General features: G+C 42.0%; 1 protein-coding gene across 1 annotated transcript in view; it reads right to left on the bottom strand.

Moving 5' to 3' along the window:
* Positions 1-951: 951 nt before the first annotated feature.
* FHL5 (four and a half LIM domains 5) overlaps positions 952-21,534 on the bottom strand; it is a 33,118-nt gene continuing 12,535 nt past the window's right edge. The window contains exons 2-6 of the mRNA XM_053381499.1: positions 16,048-16,227; positions 12,685-12,859; positions 8,752-8,921; positions 7,316-7,502; positions 952-3,828 (exon numbers count right to left, since the gene is read on the bottom strand). Coding sequence (XP_053237474.1) covers positions 3,677-3,828; positions 7,316-7,502; positions 8,752-8,921; positions 12,685-12,859; positions 16,048-16,206 — 843 coding nt within the window. The 5' untranslated portion in view covers positions 16,207-16,227 and the 3' untranslated portion in view covers positions 952-3,676. The remainder of the gene's footprint in view (positions 3,829-7,315; positions 7,503-8,751; positions 8,922-12,684; positions 12,860-16,047; positions 16,228-21,534) is intronic.

Below are 21,534 nucleotides of genomic sequence, written 5' to 3'. Positions count from 1 at the left end.
GATGAAATCAGATATTAAGGACTCTCCAGGCCTGGACAGCAGCGATGTTCCGCCACCTAGTGGCTGAAAGGCAGAATCTGAAGCGTGCACTTCTGTGCCCAGTTATGTATGTTGTTGTTGTTGTTTAGTCGTTTAGTCGTGTCCGACTCTTCGTGACCCCATGGACCAGAGAACGCCAGGCACCTCTGTCCTCCACTGCCTCCTGCAGTTTGGTCAAACTCATGCTGGTTATGTATACCGCAGTCCATTTGTTGCAATGGCATTAAAACGCATTAAAGAACAGATTTATTAAGGGCCTGTTCTCTCTGCCCCTTCTGCTTGTTCCTGGGCTCTCACAGGGCTTCTGCTATCCCTACTCCAGGGGAAAGCCACTGGAGAAAAAGAGAGAGAGAGAGACAGACAGACAGACAGACAGACAGACACACACACACACACACACACAGAGAGAGAGAGAGAGAGAGAGAGAGAGAGAGAGAGAGAGAGAGAACACTCCAGCTTGGGCATTGGTGAGCCAAATGGCACAAGACATAGGAAAAAGAAAAGGGAGAAGCACTGCCCAAATCAACCTGTTTTCTCCCCGCTCCCAGCCCAACCTGGATATGCCAGGGATTGTGCTTGAGACCTTATGCATGCAAAACAGATGCCCTACCATTCAGCAATGGGCCGTTGCTTGATCCTATATGCTGACCAGAGAACTATTGTTGTAGGGTCAGTGCTGCAGTCGGGCAATTTTGAATTCTGGGTGTCACGGCCTTAGGACTCCTCTCCCCAGTTTAAAAGATAATGTGCATTCACTTGACTTCCTTCAACATTAGGGAATGTGGCCTGCTGCATTTGGAAGCCCACCAGCTCCTTCTGCTGAGTAGGGCCCTGGGCGTCTGCCTCAAAGTCCTGCCCTGATGACACCCACTGTGTAAGGTGGCTTATAAATCATTGAAAAATAAGCTAGGTTTCCAAAAAAGAGAATAAGTGATAACGCCACCTATTATTTACATTTTATGGAACTCAACAGATGAAATAATAGGAAAAGAAGAGGCTATTCCCATATGCTCCAACTTTTTCTATCCAGGACACTCACCCCCATCATGCCACCGCTGCCACCACCACACCACCCACCTTGAAATTGTGCCCGTGGGCAGGATTACAGATGCACACCAGAATCAGTTCAATTATACATAAATATATCTACTAGCACCTGTTAAAATCGAAACCTCTGATCCAGAGTGTGCAAGCTTATGCCTTCCCTCTATATTTTGTCACCTAGAACAGAGATGCATGGCTTTGGTACTTAACTGGAACCTCCTTAAGAATCTGAGGAAAAAACATCAAATTGGCTTCCCTTTCATAGATGTTCTACAAGTCTGCTTTCACCCTCCCAGAAGTTTAGGTGAGAAGTGATACAAAACAAGCACTTCAGAGTAGCTCTAATTTTTATTTTAAGATCGTTCAAACCACCTGGCATTTAACGGAGCATTCATTTCTGAAAAATCCTTGCACATATGTGCCTCTATTCAGGATTTTTATTTTTAGGACTGGCAACCTAGTTCTATTTTTGACAACTTTAGCCTTGTAAAGAGGAAGGTGCGGAATGTAAGAGAAATGAAAAGTAGGCAGGAGAAGTCAAGTGGGGGAGAATGCAGAGATGAGTGGCTTTGGAAGCGACAAAGGGGAAGAGGCAGCACTATTGATGGAGCTGGAATTCTGCTACATACAGCTAAGAAAAATTATGCTGGTCATATGAGTGGGCTGAGCAACCCTGACCTTTTGATGGCAGCACATCTTGCTCTCAGTTAGGAACACAGGAACATTGAAAGCAGTGTTATATTGAGTCATATTATTGGTTTATCCAGCTCAGTGTTGTCAATACTGGTTGACAGTGACTGGCATGAGGCTTGTGATGTCATAGAAGAGATGGTTGGATCCTGAGGAGCAATGGGAGGAGCTGAGGGAGCTGAAGCTGGATGATCCTGAGGAAGGTCCTATCAGGATGGGGAAGGTGAAATTGGGACCCCAAGAAATGTCCAAGCCCAGGACTAGAGAGCTTGATTCAGGGGTGGGGCAAACTGGGTTGGCAGTGGAGTCTGCCGCCCCAGTGATATCCAGCACCCCTAGTCACCCCAACACCTGGTGCTGGGGAGCTGCCTCTTCCTGCCAGGGAGGAGCGTCTTCCTTTGGGGGAGGCAACTGAGAGTAAATTGGAAGCTGAACTAGAACTGGCATCACCTCCACCTCCAGGGACACCAGGATGCCAATGCTGGCACAAACAAACCTTGCAGGCACAGCCCACTTGAAGGAGTTCTGCAAGTAAAGCTTTGGATAATATCTCATGGGTCTGGACAATGTTTTATTCCAAAAGGAATCAATTTTTAGGCATTCAGATGCTTCATGCTGCACAGTATCAATATCTACAATGCTAACTGCAGCAAAAGACCTAGGGTGCTTCCACATGGCTTCCACCTGTTGTAGAAAGGGCATACAACCCAGCCCTTCAGCATGCTGAGAGTAGGCTGTGAATCGGGCTCTGCATAGGAAGGTACAGTACTATAATGCTTTCTCCAACTCCCTTCCCTTCAAACCCACATGTCAAATGTGTTGCCATTTATGGAAAGCAGAGACCTTTCTGTGCTTCACTCTGAGAAACATGTAGAGAGACCTGCTTCTACTTCAACTGCCAGGGCTGGCCCTACTCTTAGGCAAGTGTACATGGGAGCAGCTGTGACATCCACTTGGTTGTCCTTCCTAGACTGCTATTCTTCTCTGTTGGAGGACAGAGCTGTGTATGTTCTGGTTCCCCTAAACTAGGCTGATGCTGGTGGTCATTATCATGTCAGCAGTGTTGGAGTAAGATTTACTGGCCAGTCCAATTAGGTGATTTCTGCACATGGAATGGGAAGAGAGGTACCATCTTGTTCTTTGCCTCTGATAGCAAAATTCCAGTACTCCATATGGGTACCCACAAGATCTGTGTTAAGGAATCAGCATGAGGAGAATGGTTAAATCTCCATATATTTCTCATCCAAATCAAGGCAGCCAATGTGACTTTTTTAACACAAATTTAAAACACCAGGAGCTCCAGTGTCATGTTTAGTGCGGCATTTTTGTAATATAAGATGGAAAAGCACCTCTAGGAGCAGCAAAATAAAACAGAACATCCTCATTACTTTCCTCACACAACTTTGTTGCTGTTTGACAGCACCCTTCGTTGCTGACCTACATACTGTATGCATAGAAAGGGTTGAAGACAGTGATAAACACTGTGCTGTCGGAAAAGTCTCATTTTGGTGTTTCTTAAACAGAGTTGTCATGTATGTTCCTTTTATTAGGATTTGAGCACAATATTGGTCTGTGTTGCAAGCTTGCACACTCTTGCACTCTCAACAGTAGAGTGCACTCTACTACAAGGAACCATCCAACCAACCAATCAGTTAAACAACCAAACATGCTTTCAGGTTAGTATATCTTTATAACTGTTTCCTAGCAGAAACCCTGTTATTTAAAGTGGTTATACAGGATGAAAGGGATGTCTGCCAGCTGTGTCAGAAATGCAGTCAGGAAGCAATTTGCACAACTGAACAATAATTATACTTGTTAGACAGATTTTTGACCACTGAGCAATTATGCATGTGATACTTAAAGCGCACGGAAATTAACAAGGTTTGCTTTCGGGTCTTGTGAGCTATGCGGTGCTCCCGCACTTGCAGCAGAGGATCTCATCCTGCTGGGTTAGGAATCCTTTTCCCACCAGTGAGCTGGAACATTTCCCACACTTAAAGCAATCACTGTGCCACTGGCGATCCTCAAATGAGATAAATTTGGCTTCGCCGAGAGCTATGAAGAGAAAACATGGAGATGAAAAGTGGGGCTTTGAGTGCCTTTTAGCAGATCACAAAGGCAGTAACTTATGCTCTAATAAGCAAAGTCCCTTCCTTCTTCCTTTAATAAATGTCAAAACCTGAGCTAAATGAAGTGAAGCTGCCATACACTGAGGCAAATTAGTTCCATCTAAAAATCTAAATAGGACTCTCTCACCCCTTGTTATGTCATGTCCACTGAGGGCTCCCAGATTAAATAAAACTCTCAGTTATCCTAATATATGGAAACCGGAGAAAAATTGGATCAATGAACACATGTGGTTAATTCAGGGCCAGTCCTACCATTAGGTAGAGTGAGGTGTCCTCCTCAGGCAATTGACTTGTGATGAAAACGCAGCAAAACATCAGATACGTAATATTCTTGTTGTATTCTTTATTACCAGGTATGGAGACAATGCTTTTGGGAGTCTCTGTCTCATGGAGCCAAAATAATTTGAGGGGTCTTAGGAACTATGCGCCTTGGCCTGGTTGGGGGTAGGGACACCATTTGCAATTCCACCTCAGGCAGCAAAGTGTCTAGGGCCACCCTCAATTCACTGAAGGGTCCATGTTTTGACATGCACTACACCAATAGATGCTGACACAACTACCGTATTGGCCCGAATATAAGCCACTCCCTTAAAATTCCACAGGCACTCACACCTGTTCCGTATTACTGTTTTACTGCTGTTTCAGCAGCGATATCGTAATAGCCAATTTTTGTAAGGTCGTGAATTTAAGCAGCGCTTTAACTTTTCATGATCGGAAATCGGGGGGAAAGTGAGGCTTATATTCGGGCCAATACGGTATATATTTCTGAGATTCAGAAGTGGCTACTATGGGACCAACAATGTGCACATTTAAGCCAGCTTCCCTGAGCTGCCTTGTTCATTTTAATGCAGGATGCACATCCACAGGTACGCACTGCTTTGTATACGTAAGAAGATAAGAAGAGTCCTACTGGATCAGACCTAAGGCCCACCTAGCTCAATACTCATAGCCCTATCCTACTATGGATTTAACAGTTCACCATATTTGTTGGATACTGTGAATTATAAATCTAACACATAAAAGTAAATTGGCCTAAAAAGCACATTTTTATGGAGCTGTGGAAAGGTGGTGCTTAATTGCTTGCAATTAATTATGCCTGTAGAAGAAATTCCAGGGTCTGCTGTGTGTGAACTCACATACGCAATGGTGAGAAAGGTTATGGCTGATTGAATTTCCCATCAGTTTTGTTTCTTTCTTTGAATGACGGGATCAGTAATTAATTGGCAGTGTTACCCTTCAGAACTGGGACAAGAGGTCATTCAATTTGTTTTTAAAAGGATCCAGCTAATGGTCTTAGAGTACTTTTAAATAGCCTCTGTGTGTTTGCCAAACATTTAATTATAAGCCATTTAAGCACAAATCTTGAAAGCAGTGTTTCTATTTCTGGCAAGATCTGTTCTTCAATTCTGGGAATATGAAGGTGAAGTTAAATGATTCGAGCATGACACCCAGAAAATGCCTTCTACGTCTTTCATTGCAGAGAGAATAACAGACACACCTGCCAGCCAGAGTTTCATAGGATGCTTGGCAATGCTAGGGTTCCCCAGATTGCAGGCTCAGGAAGTGGGTGAACTCTTACCATGGAACCCTTAAAAACAATTCCAACTGCTGCTTAATGTGTTTATGTGTACTAGAAATTGGAAAGGGGAGGACGACTCATTGAGATTTTGCTTTGCTTTAAACAGTTGTATATTTTGTTGGTTATTTTGTTTTTCAGAGGCTGGGAATAGATGCCTTTCCTTTTGCACTCTTTGACCCAAAATGTGGATGTAAACAAGGCCATGTTTGGAGTCGCCACTTACTTACCATGGTAACTGCATTGGTGTTGCTATTCTCACAGGAACATGGGAACGCAGGGAGCTGCCTTACACTGAATCAGGCCATTGGTCCATCTGGTTCAATATTGTCTACAGTGATTGGCTCTCCAGAGTTTTAGGCAAGGTGTCCTTCCAAGCCCTGTCTGGAGATGCTTGGGATTGAACCTTGGACCTTCTGCATGTAAGACAGATCCCCGACCACTGAACTTGGGCCCTCCTAAAGAATTCATCTTGGATCTGACCTTTTCCCAAGATGTTCAGAGTAACATAGGCAGTTTCCTCTTCATTTTTATCCTCCATAACCATCTTGTGAGTTTATTTTTAGTTTGTTTATTCATTTGATTTTTATATTGCTCCTTCTCCCAACTGGGAGCCCAGAGCAGCATGAAATATAATTAAAATCATCTCATTATCACTAAATGCTTCACAGTGCCATAAAAAAATCTAAAACCATCAACTAGTGTACTAAAATTGCAATCTAATATTTACAATTGGTGAGTCCCTGGCCATTCAGTTCCCAAAGGCCCGGGGTGAATTAATCGTTTTTACACTAGTATCTATCTATCTATCTATCTATCTATCTATCTATCTATCTATCCATCCATCCATCTATCTCTCATCTATCTATTTGCAGTTAAAGTGAATACAATCAGAACAAAACTAAAAGGGTGAAAGTCCTGGGACAAGGTTCTCAGCTCCAGGTTAGTGGAGTTTGTAACCTGAAGCGTTTGTAACCTGAGGTGTTTGTAACTCGAGGTACCACTGTAGTTCATACAACATGCAGACACCCATTGCTGACAGCAGCAACTTTCCCCCTTTTTTAAGGGAAATTCCCTTATTCCGAATAGGATTCCTCACAAGAAAAGGGAAATATTGACAGCTATGAGCAGCAACTGTATGGCTTCTCCCTCCCTCCCTCTCCTTCCCCTCCCCCTCCCTAAAATGTAGTCCAATGTATCCATGTTGCAAAATCCTGTATTTTACCATTCCAGCTGCCAATTGTTGACTACCACTGGTACAGTCACTAAACACAGAATAGTGTATTCAGCACTGCTTGTGTGGAGTTATGCTTGTGTAATGCAACTTCTGCTCCTCCTCTTCTAAGCACCTTCAAAATCTGCTCCAGAGGGTCCTCTAATCTTGTGGGACAGATTTTGGGCACATTCAGGGTGCTGCAGGGGAAAGGGCAGAAGGGGGAAAATTCTGCTACATGCACCAGAGAACAGCAGCATTGGATATGAACCAGGGTGCTGTGATAGCAAATAAATTATGCAAGATCTTACGGAGACTAAAGAAGGAACTAGGCATGTGGCCAATATTTTGTTATGTACCGTAACATTTAGTTTGAGCCTGAATCTCATTACAGCTCAAGAATTGTGGCAACAGGGCCACTTTCTCATGATCATATAAATGTCCTGCGGTAATAGTACTGCTCTCCAATTCACCATAAATAATTTTAGCACCCTGTGTTCATCCGTCAGCAATGCTGAAATAAGAAGCCCAAAGGCTGCCAATGATTATATAGGAGGCTTGCTTCTGCCATAATGACCATCAAAATATGGACTGTATTTCGTCAGTTGGATAGTCAACAGTTACCTGTAATAGGCTTGGTGCAGGCCACACACTTCTTTGCGTAGCGCCTGCTGAAGCACTCAAGGCAGTAGGGGTGTTCATCTTTGGAAATGAACCGCTGCCCTGCCAGCTGCTTCTCACATCCGGTACACAGAAAGCATTCTTTGTGCCAAGGCTGGTCATGATAGGTCACTCTGCCAGCAGTTATCACCTATTGGATGATAAAGGAGCATTTGTAGCCAGATGCTGAACTTGGGCATTAAGTACAAAACCAAAGGTCAATAAGCACCACACTTCCTTGGTTAATTTATAAGAAGAGAAAGATGCTGAATATCCAGCGTACTTTGGAGTCACCCCACTATCAAGGAAAATGTCACTCCGTGTCTCTGTAGCAAGGGGAAAAGGCACTCTGCACATGCTCAGAAGAATTATTTTCTTTTTTATTACTAATGTCCAACAGGGTTGGCTCGGAGACTATTCCTACAGAAACAGCTGCTGGTTGTAAAGGGGAAATGGATAAGAGGCTGCTGGACTGCCCACAGGAAATGCAGCATTGAGATTTTTAGAAGTATACTTAAACAGAAGGGCTCTGGCTTGGTGTTAAATTGTGGAATTGCATGGGTGGGTGGACAGCTGAAGCATACTTTCAAGACAATCCAATGTATGCCAATCAGAAGTCCCACTATGTCCAATGGAGTTCACTTCCTAGTAAGTGGTCTTAGGACTGAAGCCTTCATATGATTATCTCTCTAACATTACAATCTCATATATGTCCATTCAGAAGTCTAATTGTGTCAAATGGGGCTTATTCCCAATAATGACACACCTGTGCCTCCTAGATTAGGCTTTCCCAACCTTGTGTCCTCCAATGCTGTTGACTACAACTTCCAACATCCCTCACCACTGGGTCTGATGGCTGGGTCTGATGTTGGGACCCAAAGTTGGAAAATGCTGCACTAAATGATGATTTGGGGGGGCACCCATCTTGTATCCCCTATGGTGCTCCTGAAATGTAAAATGCACTATTGAATGCATTGTTCGTGCTATTAGCATTCACCTTCTGTTCACCGCATGTAATTTTGACAATGGAAACAGACTCAGAGTATCTGCTTCCTCCCATCTCTTGGCAGTGAATTCTATCAAACCTGAGGATGTTTGCATCAGGGTCATTGTAAGAAAGAATATTTTTTGGTTTGTTAACAAACGTTATACTGCTTAATATGAAGAGTAATTATGAAGAGTTATTATGAAGAATTATGAAGAGTAATATAAAGGTAATTATGGTCTCATGAATTATCTGAAGGAGTGCATTGCAGAGGGTGGCTGCTGTCACCAAGAGTGTCTGCTTCTCTTTTGTGGACAAATGACAACCCCCCGTTTGTGGAATGGACAGTGAAGTTCATTGTGATTACCTATCTCTCCGCCCCCACTGCCCCAGTATTTTTCATTTGCTTCATTACCTTTTTGCAGGAGTAACAACACTGAGCAAATTGCTTCTCAAAACAAGGCACACAATAATTGTCGTTGTCCTTGGTAATCAAAGGCTTTGTCCCTAGCGGTTGCCGACAGTGTTGGCAAACAAAGCAAGCTTCATGCCAACAACTTCCTTTAAACTCCATTTTGCGAGAACCTGCAAAACCAATCATGAAACCTGACAGATTATTGGCCGGCTGGGAATGCTGTATTAAAAACTGTGCTAAAACAGTATGGTTAGGACATTATTTCTTCATTATCAATTATAGCACAACAGCCGCAGTTCAGCTAAGCACAGAAACTCATGGTTAAATTCAGGTTTTAATGTCAAAGTGAAATGGCCATCTCAAAACTAATCAAAGGACATAAAAATAAGATATAGGGAGGTAAGGTATTATTATGTCTGATAGGGAAAGACATAACAATACATGTGGAGGTCTCTGCAGTTTGCCATATTTGTTTCAACAAATTTTCTTCTAAGTCTATGTACGCATTGCTGCTTTATTCTGGCTCAAGCATACACCCACCACAGGTGTTTGAAGCTGAGGAAACTTGACGTCAGTCACAGTCCATAGATATCCTGCAGCATCTTGAAAAATACTCTGGTGTGATGTGCTTTCCTTCAAATCAATTTCCGCAGAAGCCCTGGCTAAACTGAGGTGTGTACATTTGAGACAGCCACTGCACATGTGCGAACGATGATGCATGTGCAGATGAGAGCAGACACACAGATGACAGCTTCAGTGAATTGGAGTTCGTTGCAGGGAAGCAAATCAAGAAATGGACATTGGGTGTAGACATCCCTGTCCCCCTTCTGGTCTGTACAGCAATGTTTTAGGTAAAAATCAGGAGCTTAAGTAAATCAGCAACATTTTGCAGCTAGTTTTTCTAATCCTGAGCTGTTTTCTAAGTTTACCATAAATGGAATACTATAACACTTAATGGAAAATATTTTCAATTGACTATTGAAAATAAATGCAAAGACATTAGTTAACCAAGACTTTCCAACACCTCCTCTTCAAGGACTTGAAACAGCATGGTTTGAAATTGCAGCACAGGGGAAGCTTTACACAGAGAGGAGGAAGGCAGTTCTGGAAAATAGCTGTTTTGTACAAGTGGTAATTGAATATAGGGTAAGTATAATGAAAACAATGAGGTTCTAATCAGCTCCAAGTCCTGGGAAGCATAAAACTCCTATAGCCAGTGCTTGTGTGAATTGAGCACCTTTTCAAGAGTCTTGTATCTTATGCTGGAAAGTGTCAACACTGCATTATTCCACTTTAGCTTCACGTTGGGTCTACAAATTATTTCATTACTGTACTTTACCTGTACCAGTCAACAATTTTTAGCAAGCCTATTATCCTCCTTTTCTTTTTTTTAGTTGATTATAAGTAGTAGAGGAAAATTGCCATATTTATGCGATAATCTGAAATAAAACTCTGCTGTGAAACAAGCAGCCAAAAATAAGGTTGCCATCACATCTCTGTATCAGAACCAAGCAACAAAGAATGCAAGTGACCAAACCTCCCTGCATTTCTTTAGTAGCTGTGGGGGTTCTCTGGGGTTTACTGGAGAAGTGGCACAGGGTATATGGAGGGTCTTAGTCCTTTGTGCCTGCACCACTCCCGCAATCTAAATGTCCCCCTGAGGCTGGTACTGGGCTCACGGTGGGGATGTATGGGTACCTCAATAAAATTCTGAAAAGTTGTGAAATCCAGTGATGGTTCTATGCCAGACTTTATGGTATCACATGTAGTTTGGCTCTCACATCTCTGCACTGCCCACTGTCTCTGTGACCCTTCTGAATGCATCTGACTAGGCTGCTTGAATTAAAAGAAACTAGCTACCTATCACTATCAGTGCTTCATACCTTCAACCATAGTTTTCTAAATTCAGCTGCCAAATCTTATTCCTAAATCAACTCACAGGACTCAGCTATACAGCTGCAAATATAACGTCTTAGGTGTGTTTTACGTGCATTATACAAATGTGACATTAAATGGTGATGGTGAGCTTATGGCAAATTCAATATATTTTTCAAAACACTTTTAATAAAAAGCATTTTCACAGTGCTTTTTTAAAATATGTGCATAGATTCCACCACAGTCACATTGGTCTTCCAATTTATTCAGAAGGGACCATAAGTACAGCTTAGACAGATTTAACATTAAGTAGACTAATTTAATTGTGTGACTGCTACTAGTGTCCAGCGTATTAAAATTTAAAATACTGGATCTGTCACACTTGTTTCCCATGCTGAGGAAATCTTGCCAAATGTGTTAACATTTATTTATTAATTTTGGTAAGGTGGATTGATTTGCGAATCGGATTTCCGAATTGTTCTATAGATAATCAATATCTTGAACATATAACTTGGCATGTTATTAGACAAAATAATCAGAAATTAGGGCCAGTTGTTTGGATAATATCTTATATGTAGCAGAATGTTTCAGTGCTCATCTGCTAGAAAACATTCACTCTCTCCAGATGCAACCTTGTAGCACCACCACAAAATAGTTATGTAACACAGAAATGGCTATTTTGGGACATGATACAAATAATTATCATAGCATGCTCTACTACTGTGGGGCAGCCAAGTCAATGGTATTCTCCAGATGTTTTTGGACTACAAATCCCATCAGCCCCAGCAACATGGCAAATGCTCTTTGATGACAGGAGTTGTTCACAACATCTATTGTTTTGCTGTTGTTAATTAAATTTGTTAGTTGCTTTATCTTGCCCAAGGCAACCCAAAGTGACTTATAAGCAACCAACCATTCTAGAGGGCCCTACCTTGGCTACCCCTGCACTAGGGCATCTGTCGAATATTTTTTGTATAGGCAAAATTTGATGCAAATCTGGCAATTTAGTACATAATTAAAATTTCCATTTTGGACACCTGACCAGCACCCTGGCTTTGAATGGGTCTGAATTATTCAGTGACAACATTTCAGTCTCAGATGCAAGCCTGAATTTGTACTCCCACTCTGCATAGCAGGAGTTGCTGATTACTGCCTATGCTCTGGCTGAATAAAGAACTGTGGCAGAGCACCTGTTACTCACAATTGTCAGAGCTGGCGGATAGGATCCAGAGCCCCCACAACTTTTCTTCTGGAGGAAGTGCAATGGGGTATGCATCAGTCTTATAAAATAGAGCGACAAGCCATGTGTGAGATGGGTGGCTCAACTGACCTCCGTGAGGTAATTGAAAATGCTGCTCAAAAAAAGAAAAGTTGAGAAAGAATCCACCTGCCAGTGGCTCCCTGGGACTCCATTTTGTGACTGAAAGGCATGCCCAGAATTTAAGGTAAAAATAAAATTAAATTTGGAGGCACAACGAAGGTTTTGCGATTCCAAATAAGGAAACCTTGCCACAGGAAGCAGCCAGGCTATGGGATCCCAATGTCTATTTATGTCACAAGTGGAATAGTACAACACCCAAAAGCATTTTTGGAGAAAAAAAGGTTTATTTCCTTTATAAATTTAAGGATATTTAGGATCCCACTGGAGTGGTACAGTGGGGAGTGCTCAGCTCCTGGGAAAGTAGCTTTCATTTTGAAGCAAATCTTTCAGGAAAAAGACATAGAAAACGATGTGGATCTGCATAAGTAGCTCTCCGTAAAACTCACCTAATCACATTCCTAAAAGCTAAAAGAAGAAAGGGGAGGTAAAATGGCAAAAGGTGAAATGGCAACAGGTGGGTGAATTGGACAGTAAATAGCAAACTGGCCTCTGCATAAGGAATGTGCAACACCTGTAAAAATGAAGCATTCATCTGAAAAGGCCCTTGGATTAAAGAAGAGAGTTTCACCTTAATCGTACTTCTGCCTATTGAGCTCCACTAGACCAGTGTTCAAAATTAATTAAAACAGCCATGTGGCCCTATTTATTTCGTTAGCAAAAGCTCCTTGTTATCTTACCAGGCATAATGGTCCTCTTGCAGTGGAAGCACTTTGATGAATACTCATTAGAATAACACTCTGTACACAGCAGGAGCTCATCTTTGGCAGCGAAAGGCTTTTCTACCAAAGACTGATGGCACTTGGCACACTTGAAGCACGCTTCATGCCAGTGGCAGCCTTTGTAAGCAAGATCCTTTGAGAGACAATGAATGCATGTTAATAAAAAGCAGGTGCTTCCTTTAAACACTGCCCCCTCCAAACCACCAGTTGGATACAATCAAATCAGAAGGCGCTATGAGACATTGGTTTCGGAATAATTGTCAAAAATGACCTGCAGGGCGACAGAATATTCTGTAGTTTAACCACATCGGAGGAAGTTTTCTGACCTTTTCTCCCTTGTCTACCCTCAAGCTGCATACTTTATCTGAGCTAGCACAGGATGAAAGGAACTGTTTGGAAAAGCCTGCAATCTGAACCACGTCTCTGCAAAATTGAATTCAGTGGGACTCACTCTCAGGTCAATGGAGTAAGAAAGGCAAAACTGCCTCTTCTATTTGTGCTAGGGAAATGGGGTGTAATTTTGTGTAGTGTCTTGTAGAACCCAAAGCCTATCTCCTCACCAGTGTGAGTTGTATGTGGTTTTGTACCATAGGTGCCTCCAGATTTTTGTGTCTAATTCTGGACATATCTTCTAAAATCCTGATTCGTATAGAACGGAGTGTCATACCCATGTACGTATGTATATAAGTATATAAACCACACCAACACAGCAGACCAGATGTAAGAAAGGTTATGTTGCAATTGGAAGCCAGATGGATTTTCCATCTGAATACAGTCATCCCCAAAGGTCTAAATCTCAGTCTGGATTGGAGTAGTTTCTTGTGAGTTGTTCCTGTGATTTTTACTGTATGCTATCCCAGAGTGTGATGGAATGCTATGGTCCCTTTAAATCTCCACCCCGGGAGAATTATTATCCAAGTCGGCATTTCACCAGGAGCTGAGCGCCCTCACAAGGTGGGAGCTGACCTAATTGTTGAGCATTAAGTTGCCTGAATATGTAAGCGAAACACTTGGGTATTAGGTGGGGGTTTTTTCATATAAGATTGTCGTTTACAGCATGTCATGTATCATTTAGCAATGTACTTAGAGTGATTTGATGAAGGGTGATGGGATTTTACCTGGATATTTCTTTGTTGGGAGTCCTCCTCATACTCAGTTTTTCAACTACAAGATTTAACACAGAGAATCTACACTCTGGACTTCAGTACAATATAGTTGAATTTTTGGATGCATAGACATTGAATAGTACCATAATTTGTAGGATTATATATATCACTTCAAGATTGACCAGAGACTGTGTGTGTGTGTGTGTGTGTAGAGAGAGAGATCTCATACTAATCAGAGTATTAGTACATGTTATATTGTGATATTTTGTGTACAATACATTTAATATACTCTTATTTTTCCTGTACAGAGTTGTGCTTTATGAGGAATTAAAGGAGGAACAAATCTCTATACACACATCCCACTGTGGTGTGCATAGTTTTTATGAAAAGTTCTGCCTGAGTTCTGAGAGAAAAGATGAAGCCCAAAAACGTGAAGTTTTGTTTCCTTTTGATCATCCCCATTTGCCACTAAGATGCTATTTCTGTGATGAGTGAGGAGGCATTAGGAGATAAACAACAAAATGAAGTTGTCATTTGGCGAATAAAATATTTTAATCCAAACACATCTTTTCTTGAGATATCTTGCTTGCGGAGACAGTGTTATTACATAAAAATGATGAATGCCATTTATTTCCCTGCGAATCTTAGCAGTTACAGGGGAGGCTGTCTGTAATACAGACCAAGGGGAAGTCATTTTTCACTGGTTATTTGTCAGTGGAATTTATTTTAAGGTTTCCCTCGATCTTATCAGTTGAATTAAGCCCAGGCTAGAAAAGGAAATCTCTCTGGAATGAATTGTTAAAATAATACAACTTACTGGGTCCCCCCTCCCACTTTTTAAACCCAGATATTAAAGAAGTGAAGACATTATTCTGAGGGTTAATGCAGTTTAAAATCTCTATATTAAGCTGCTGAATTCAGATGATGGATGAAACCCATCCCATTGGGTCTGTAGGGAGCCTGCAAACTATTAAAAACCTGCATTTATCTGCAAAAGTTTAATGTCACAGGTTATATTGTTGCGCACCACCCCAATCTCTGAGCAGTGCAAAATCCCAGGGGTTCCAGGCGCTTACCCAGGGTTTGTGTTTCCTTTGGAATGAGGGACAGTGGAGACTGTGGTGTTATTTTATGAAATGTGCTTTATTTATACATATATACCACCTGAGCCTGCACAGAGGGGTTCACAGCATTAAAACCCCAAGGGGGTCTTGCTTCTCCCATAGACACAGCCTTGGATTCCAGCAGAAATCAGGCATGGTTCTGTCTCCCAACTGCCCAGTCTGCAGCCTTGGTTCTAGCTTCTAGCTCACAAAAATCAACTCTCACCTCTGGCCTTTGTCTTTCTACATACCAGCAAGTTGAGAGAGCCTCCCCCCCATTTGCCACTCTGTTGTCTAAACCACAGAGCCTAGGGGTTGCCGATCAGAAGGTCGGCGGTTCGAATCCCTGTGACGGGGTGAGCTCCCGTTGCTCGGTCCCTGCTCCTGCTAACCTAGCAGTTTGGAAGCACATCAAAGTGCAAGTAGATAAATAGGTACCACTCCAGCGGGAAGGTAAACGATGTTCTCATGCGGTGCTCTGGTTTGCCAGAAGCGGCTTAGTCATGCTGGCCACATGACCCGGAAGTGCTATATCTTGGGCAGCGGCGAGTCTCAAGCAACACAGGAGCAGTCAGAACCTCCAAACAAAGTCACTACTTCATCTGCTGCCCCACACTTATGTCAGAAAAGGAGCATAGTTTCATGGCTCACAACCATTAGTTGTTGATCATGGTAGATTCATGTCTTAGTTGAATTAAAACATTTTTTAAAAGCCTGTGGGTGGTTTTCAATAAATGAGGAGCCCCTTTCCTTCTTTCCTGTCACTTCCAACATGGCGGGTATGAGCTAATGAAGTTTGCTAGGAGGAAGAATCCTGAAGTTTTCAAGGTAGCAGGCCTGAGGCCAGACCCCTGGACCTGACTGCTTTCAGTAACTACATAGTAGTAGTAAATACTCCTAGTAGTAAATAAATAAAGGAAAGTTTCTAAGAACATTCAGCTGATTGCTCTTAGAAATATCTTTCAAGCTTTTCTGCATTGGGACGGGGAGAACTGACTGGGACACTGAAGGCAGGGCAACACATGTGCCCCTATGATCTCTCTATGTACTATTTCCACAAAGCTTGGAATAACACTGGAACAGTGTTGCTTCTGAAAGAAATCAACACTTACCTTGAAGTCACATTCAATGGGCTTCTTGCATTCTTCACAGATGTTAGCAAACAGGCTGTCATAGCACTTCACACAGTAAGCATTGTCTTCTTTTGTGGCGTATCTCTTTCCACAAAGGGAGGCCATGCAGTGATAGCAAGCAGACTGATCACTTGCCATTTTCAGTCCTTCTTGATGTTTCTAGGGAGAAATTTGTCTATAATGAATCTTTGGAACTGCAGCACACATGACTCTCCAGAATTTCCACATCCTTGCATTAAAAGGTCTTTGAGAATAATCTCCTATGAACTAAAAGTAAAAGTCAGTCAATACAGCACCTAATCACATGCAGATTATCTTTCTTTTAAGTGCTATTAAAATCTACACCAGCAGAGTATGCATTACATCAAATCATGGGGTGGAGCTGTCTTGGGGGCCCCAATATCTTTTGGGAGGGGGCAGAGGAAGCTGAGTGCGGAGCTGAGTGTGGCATGGCTTCAGTAGCCAGCTCCTCCTCCTCCTCCTATCATGGAAGGAGGCCAAACATGAGAGAGGAGCCACCAGCCATTGGAGCCATGCTCAGTCTCCTCCCAATGACGTGACATCACACGTGTGTCATCACAAGCACACCTCGCTGGGCCCCCTCAATCTCTGGTGCAAGTTGGCACCTCTGGCATGTGTAATGGCTGTCTCAAGTGTACACGCCTCAGCTTAACTGTCAAGTGAATGTGGCTTATTTTTCCTTTCAGATCAAAGCTGGTTTGGGTGGAAACAAACCAAACAGCAATGTTTCTCAAGAAACTGCAGGATAGCTCTGGATCGTGGGTAACACCATGTGTACACAGACTCAAAAGCCAGGGGTATGAGTGCTCTGGAGTCACAGCAAACATCAGTAATGTGTACACAGCCAAAGAGTATGTCTTTTGTACCTGGCTCCAGTCGGTGAATCCTAGGAATCTAGAGAAAAATCACAAAGCAAATCCCACAAGCCTGAAACCTGATTCTGGTCATCCCTCTGTGCTTGGAAAACTCATTTGAATAAATACTCAAAGTTCAGGATACAGCAGAAAAATCTTCTCAGGTTTGTAGGCAAGCTATTTGGTTTGTTATATACCCATTGGACCCAGAAAGACTTTACTAAAATTAGGAAACGGTTCCTGAGAATCAGGGAGATCAGAAGCCAAAGAGTTCCCAGTGAAGTTGACCATTAAACATCTGCTGGATTCATTGAATTCTCTCTCTATTCATGTTATTGTGCAGCTCATGTCAAGAGTGCATGGTTTATTATGGACTCGGAGAAGAACTATGGAGGGGTGGGGGAATCCTTCCAGCCATTTTTGAAAAGAAAATTATATATCATTGGTACGACAGTAACACTTTCCTAGCATATATGTCTCAGCATGTAGTAACTAAATGAGAAGGATAACCCAGAGTATTAAAAGTATTGGTTAATTTTTTTAATGCTATGCACAGCTCCCAATTCCTAAATTCAGCTCCATATGCTGAATCAAAGGCCATAATGTGGCGTATGATTTTGTCTCAACATACATGGCTGCCTTATAGTGTGAATCAGATGACTGGTCCATCTAGTTCCAGTCCGGCTCTGACTAACAGTGTTCTTCAAGCTTAGAAAAAGGAGATCTCTGCCCATTTAAGATCCTTAAAGTGAAGATACGGTGGATTGAACTCTGGACCTTAAGCATGCAGGTCATGTGCTCTCCCACTGAGCTATCACCTCTTCCCTACAAGGTTTGGTGTCTTTTTCCTCAGGGCCATGGACTGGTCTGGGAATTTGGTCAGCTTCTTTCTTGCCCAAAGTGAAAAATCATGCCTCAAGGTAAATAAGTCTGGTTTATCTTTGCATGCAGATATAGATATAGATATAGATATAGATATAGATATAGATATAGATATAGATATAGATATAGATATAGATAAAGACATATAAACAAGCTTCATTGGTTGAGACAATGTCTGTGTTACAGAAGTAGAACCACACAGCACTGATTTTTCAGCTGGAAGAGCCACTGTGTGGTGATTTCCCTCCCAATATCTGTGTGGCAAAGTATGTATTGTGAAGTAGTGTCTGCTTCTCAACACAGAAACGTAAGAAGCTGCCTTATACCAAGTCAGACCACTGGTCCAGGTAGCTCAGTACTGTCTACAATGACTGGCAGTTCTCTCCAGGGTTTCAGGCAGGAGTCTCTCTCAGCCCTACCCAAGCACTACCTGAAGATGTCAGGGATTAAACCTGGAACCTTCTGAATGTACTGTATATGCAAGCTATGGCTATTCCCCAAATGGTTAGCTCCCAAATCTGAAGAAAAGGAGAACCAGTGTGGTGGTTAGAGTGTTGCATTTGGATGCAGGAAAACCAGGTCTTCAAACTCACTCATCCAAAAAGCTCATTTGCTTACCTTGGAGCAGTCAATCACTCTCAGAATATTTCCTCACAGGGTTGTGGTGAGGGACACCCCACCATGCCCCCCTCCCCCAAGTTAACTCCATTAACAACTACCTAACCTACTGATAGCTGGGATAAGCTACTTCTATAGTTTAAAGAAATGGGGTAGAATATAATGTCAAACAAAGTGATTTTCATTATGCAGTAGCTTACACTGTTAACATGTGGATACACTTTTATCATTTTAGCCTATGCGTCATGAAGGGGAAAATGACCAATAACAACTTAATTTTTTTGTCACATAGTTTGCAGGTGTCCTGATGTTCATGTAAAGATGGCAAGTAAATAGTGGGTAATTATCAGTGATTAAACCCCTGGTCCATTTATAAGCAACATAATTGACCACTGTTTGGAAGGAGGGAATTCAAAAATAACTCGAGTTCTGTTGACCAAAGCAATCCCATGCCCAGTTTTGCTTTGAGATGTCATTCTGGCCAAAGCAATGAGTCAATATGTCATGAATAACACTAAGCGACTAGCACTTATGTAGGAGAAAAATACCAGCCTTGAGTGCTTTTGACATCTGCTACTGTTTATTTAGCTGCAAGTAATGGGTTTGGTGCCAAGAATCATAGGAGGCGGCATAATCAGAAACTGAGGGTGAGTTTGGATGAGTTCAGACAACCAACCCACCACCAGGTTGGCCAAGTAAATGCCAGGAAACCTTACTTGAGATCAAAGGCTTTTTCAAGTAGACTAGAATCTGCAGCAAGAAATAAAATATCACCAGGTTTCCATCAACTCAGACTGAACAATTCCATGGTGGAAAGCCTGACCACTTGGCCAGTTGGTTTTCTGTAATGGTCTGACCTTTAAATAGTTCAACCCAACCATTTCAGTCTTGTTTATAAAGAGCATGAGCGTGTATGTGCTGCTGTGTGTAAAAATATAAAGGGCATTAGTTCAGGGCTGATTCACTCAGGCACCGGCACTACTTGACATCTCATTACTGGCTCACGCAAACCTCTGTGTCCTTCAGCTGAACCGGTTAACTGCCTGAGTGGGAAGTGGGCACAACATTGTGTGCAAGGGATGTCAGGTAACAGAAAGCAGTGCTCTGTGGGGGCTGATTTCTTTCACATATGCAAGTCCTCACCTAATGGAACATTCACCAGATAATGGGTGTTCAAGTGTAAAAATATTGGTGAAACATACCCAAAGACTAGAAATACTGCAGAGAAATCCTCTGTGTGTTTCAACATTTTTTACCACCCGAAAAACATTTTATTACCGGTAAGTGTCAGGATAAAATAGATCTACTTTACATACAAAGAAGGTATCTGTCGGATTAATTCAGCCTCTTTTCCCATATGTATATATCTCTCTCATTGATTTTGTCTTAAAGATAAAGGAATACTAAAAACAACTAAAAACAACAACAATCCAGGTAAACCCTACAATTCCCAAATCCAGTATCTTACATCTAATTTTACCAACTTGCCATTGCACTCATGGTATCTTATTTGAAATTAGACAAAATAGAATGAAAAGCTTTTCATGTGTGGTAAAGAAAGAAAGAAAGAAAGAAAGAAAGAAAGAAAGAAAGAAAATATACTACTCAAACTTAGCTTTTAAATCTGATAATACAATTCATCCATTTACTCCAGTGAATCCAGATGAATTATTTTTAACGTGTTACATTCCATTATTATTCCTGTTGCCTGCGATTTAAATACTTTGTTTCCATTCAACAAGGAAAATGCCAGCAAGATTCAATTAGCAAGATGCTAATTTATTTCCGGTTCAGAGAAAGTATCCACAAGTGCAGCACAATCCTCTCAGGTATGGACTGTAGTGCTATTGTCCCACCTGTGGTGAGGATGCAATATTTGACATGGTTGATGACAGTGTACAACCTGAACTTTCTGCTTTATCTGACTGTTTCCCTTTCACAGCAGAGCTTTATTTCTGCCAATTACTTTCTGCAGTGCCTTTCATGATGGTCAAGTTCATTTTTCAGTGCCTTGTTAACATTTTGTTTTAAAAAACAACAACACAGCATAATGAAAGAGCTTAAGAAGACCCCTGCTGGAACAAGCTGAAGACCAACCTAGTCCAGCCAGATCATCATGGAAAGTCTGAAAGCAGAACTTAGTGCAACAGTAGTCTCTCCACATGATTCCCACCAACTGGTTTTTAGAGGCTTCCTGCTACATGAGATTTCCTTCCCCAAATGGTGGAAAGAGACTTCAGAATCAGAGCTCTCCAATTCCTCAGATCTGGTCCTGAGCCACAATGGTGGCTCCAAAGCAACATGCATAGATTTTTATTTTTAAATCTGCTGATCAGATGTTTGGTTGAAAAGAAGGAAAGGGAACTGAATTCAGCTCCCTCTTCCTAAATCAGTGCTTGGCAGAATTTTAATCACATTGATGGGAATTCAACTCAGTTTTACCCATAGTAGTACCACTGGAATGAATGACTAAGTTAATTTCAGTGGCTCTACTCTGAGCTGAATACCACACTTTGAAAGGACTCTATGCATGCTGCCCCAGTTGTGAGACTGGCTGAAGAGTAAGAAAACATAGGGGTGAACAGAGTTAGGAGAAAATGTGTGTAAAGTAGCTTGTATACTTAAAAAATGAGCCCCTTTGTGGGGTACTAGAAAATATGAAATTAGTGCTGACCAGTATAGAACAAAATGGAAAGGAAGAGGGCCAATCCAAGATAATTTGCTTCCTCAGATGGAACCTCAAATCACATCTCCCCAACAGGACTGACTCTACAGTTAGGCAGAGGCAGATGACTAATTTTCGGTATCATGAAGGGCAGCACTGTGTCCATGACTTAGCTTTTAGTTACAGTATGTTTTACTTCCAAAGAGGAGGAGTGAGCGCCTTGGGAACCATGTACTTTGACTTAGACTGGAGAGGTGGACATCATTTTCTGTTCCACCTCAGGCAGCAAAATGTCTTGGGCCACCTCTGGTCCTCTACAAATCAATGTGCCCAGGTCCATTCAAGCGATGCTGGCATCCATAGGCCTGTCCCTGGCAGTAAAAATGTGACAACAGATTAAAACCTAACAATTTGCTGCCTGTTCAT

Source organism: Podarcis raffonei, chromosome 3, assembly GCF_027172205.1.
Source record: "Podarcis raffonei isolate rPodRaf1 chromosome 3, rPodRaf1.pri, whole genome shotgun sequence".
NCBI lineage: Eukaryota > Metazoa > Chordata > Lepidosauria > Squamata > Lacertidae > Podarcis > Podarcis raffonei.
This window is presented reverse-complemented; position numbering and strand designations above follow the sequence as displayed.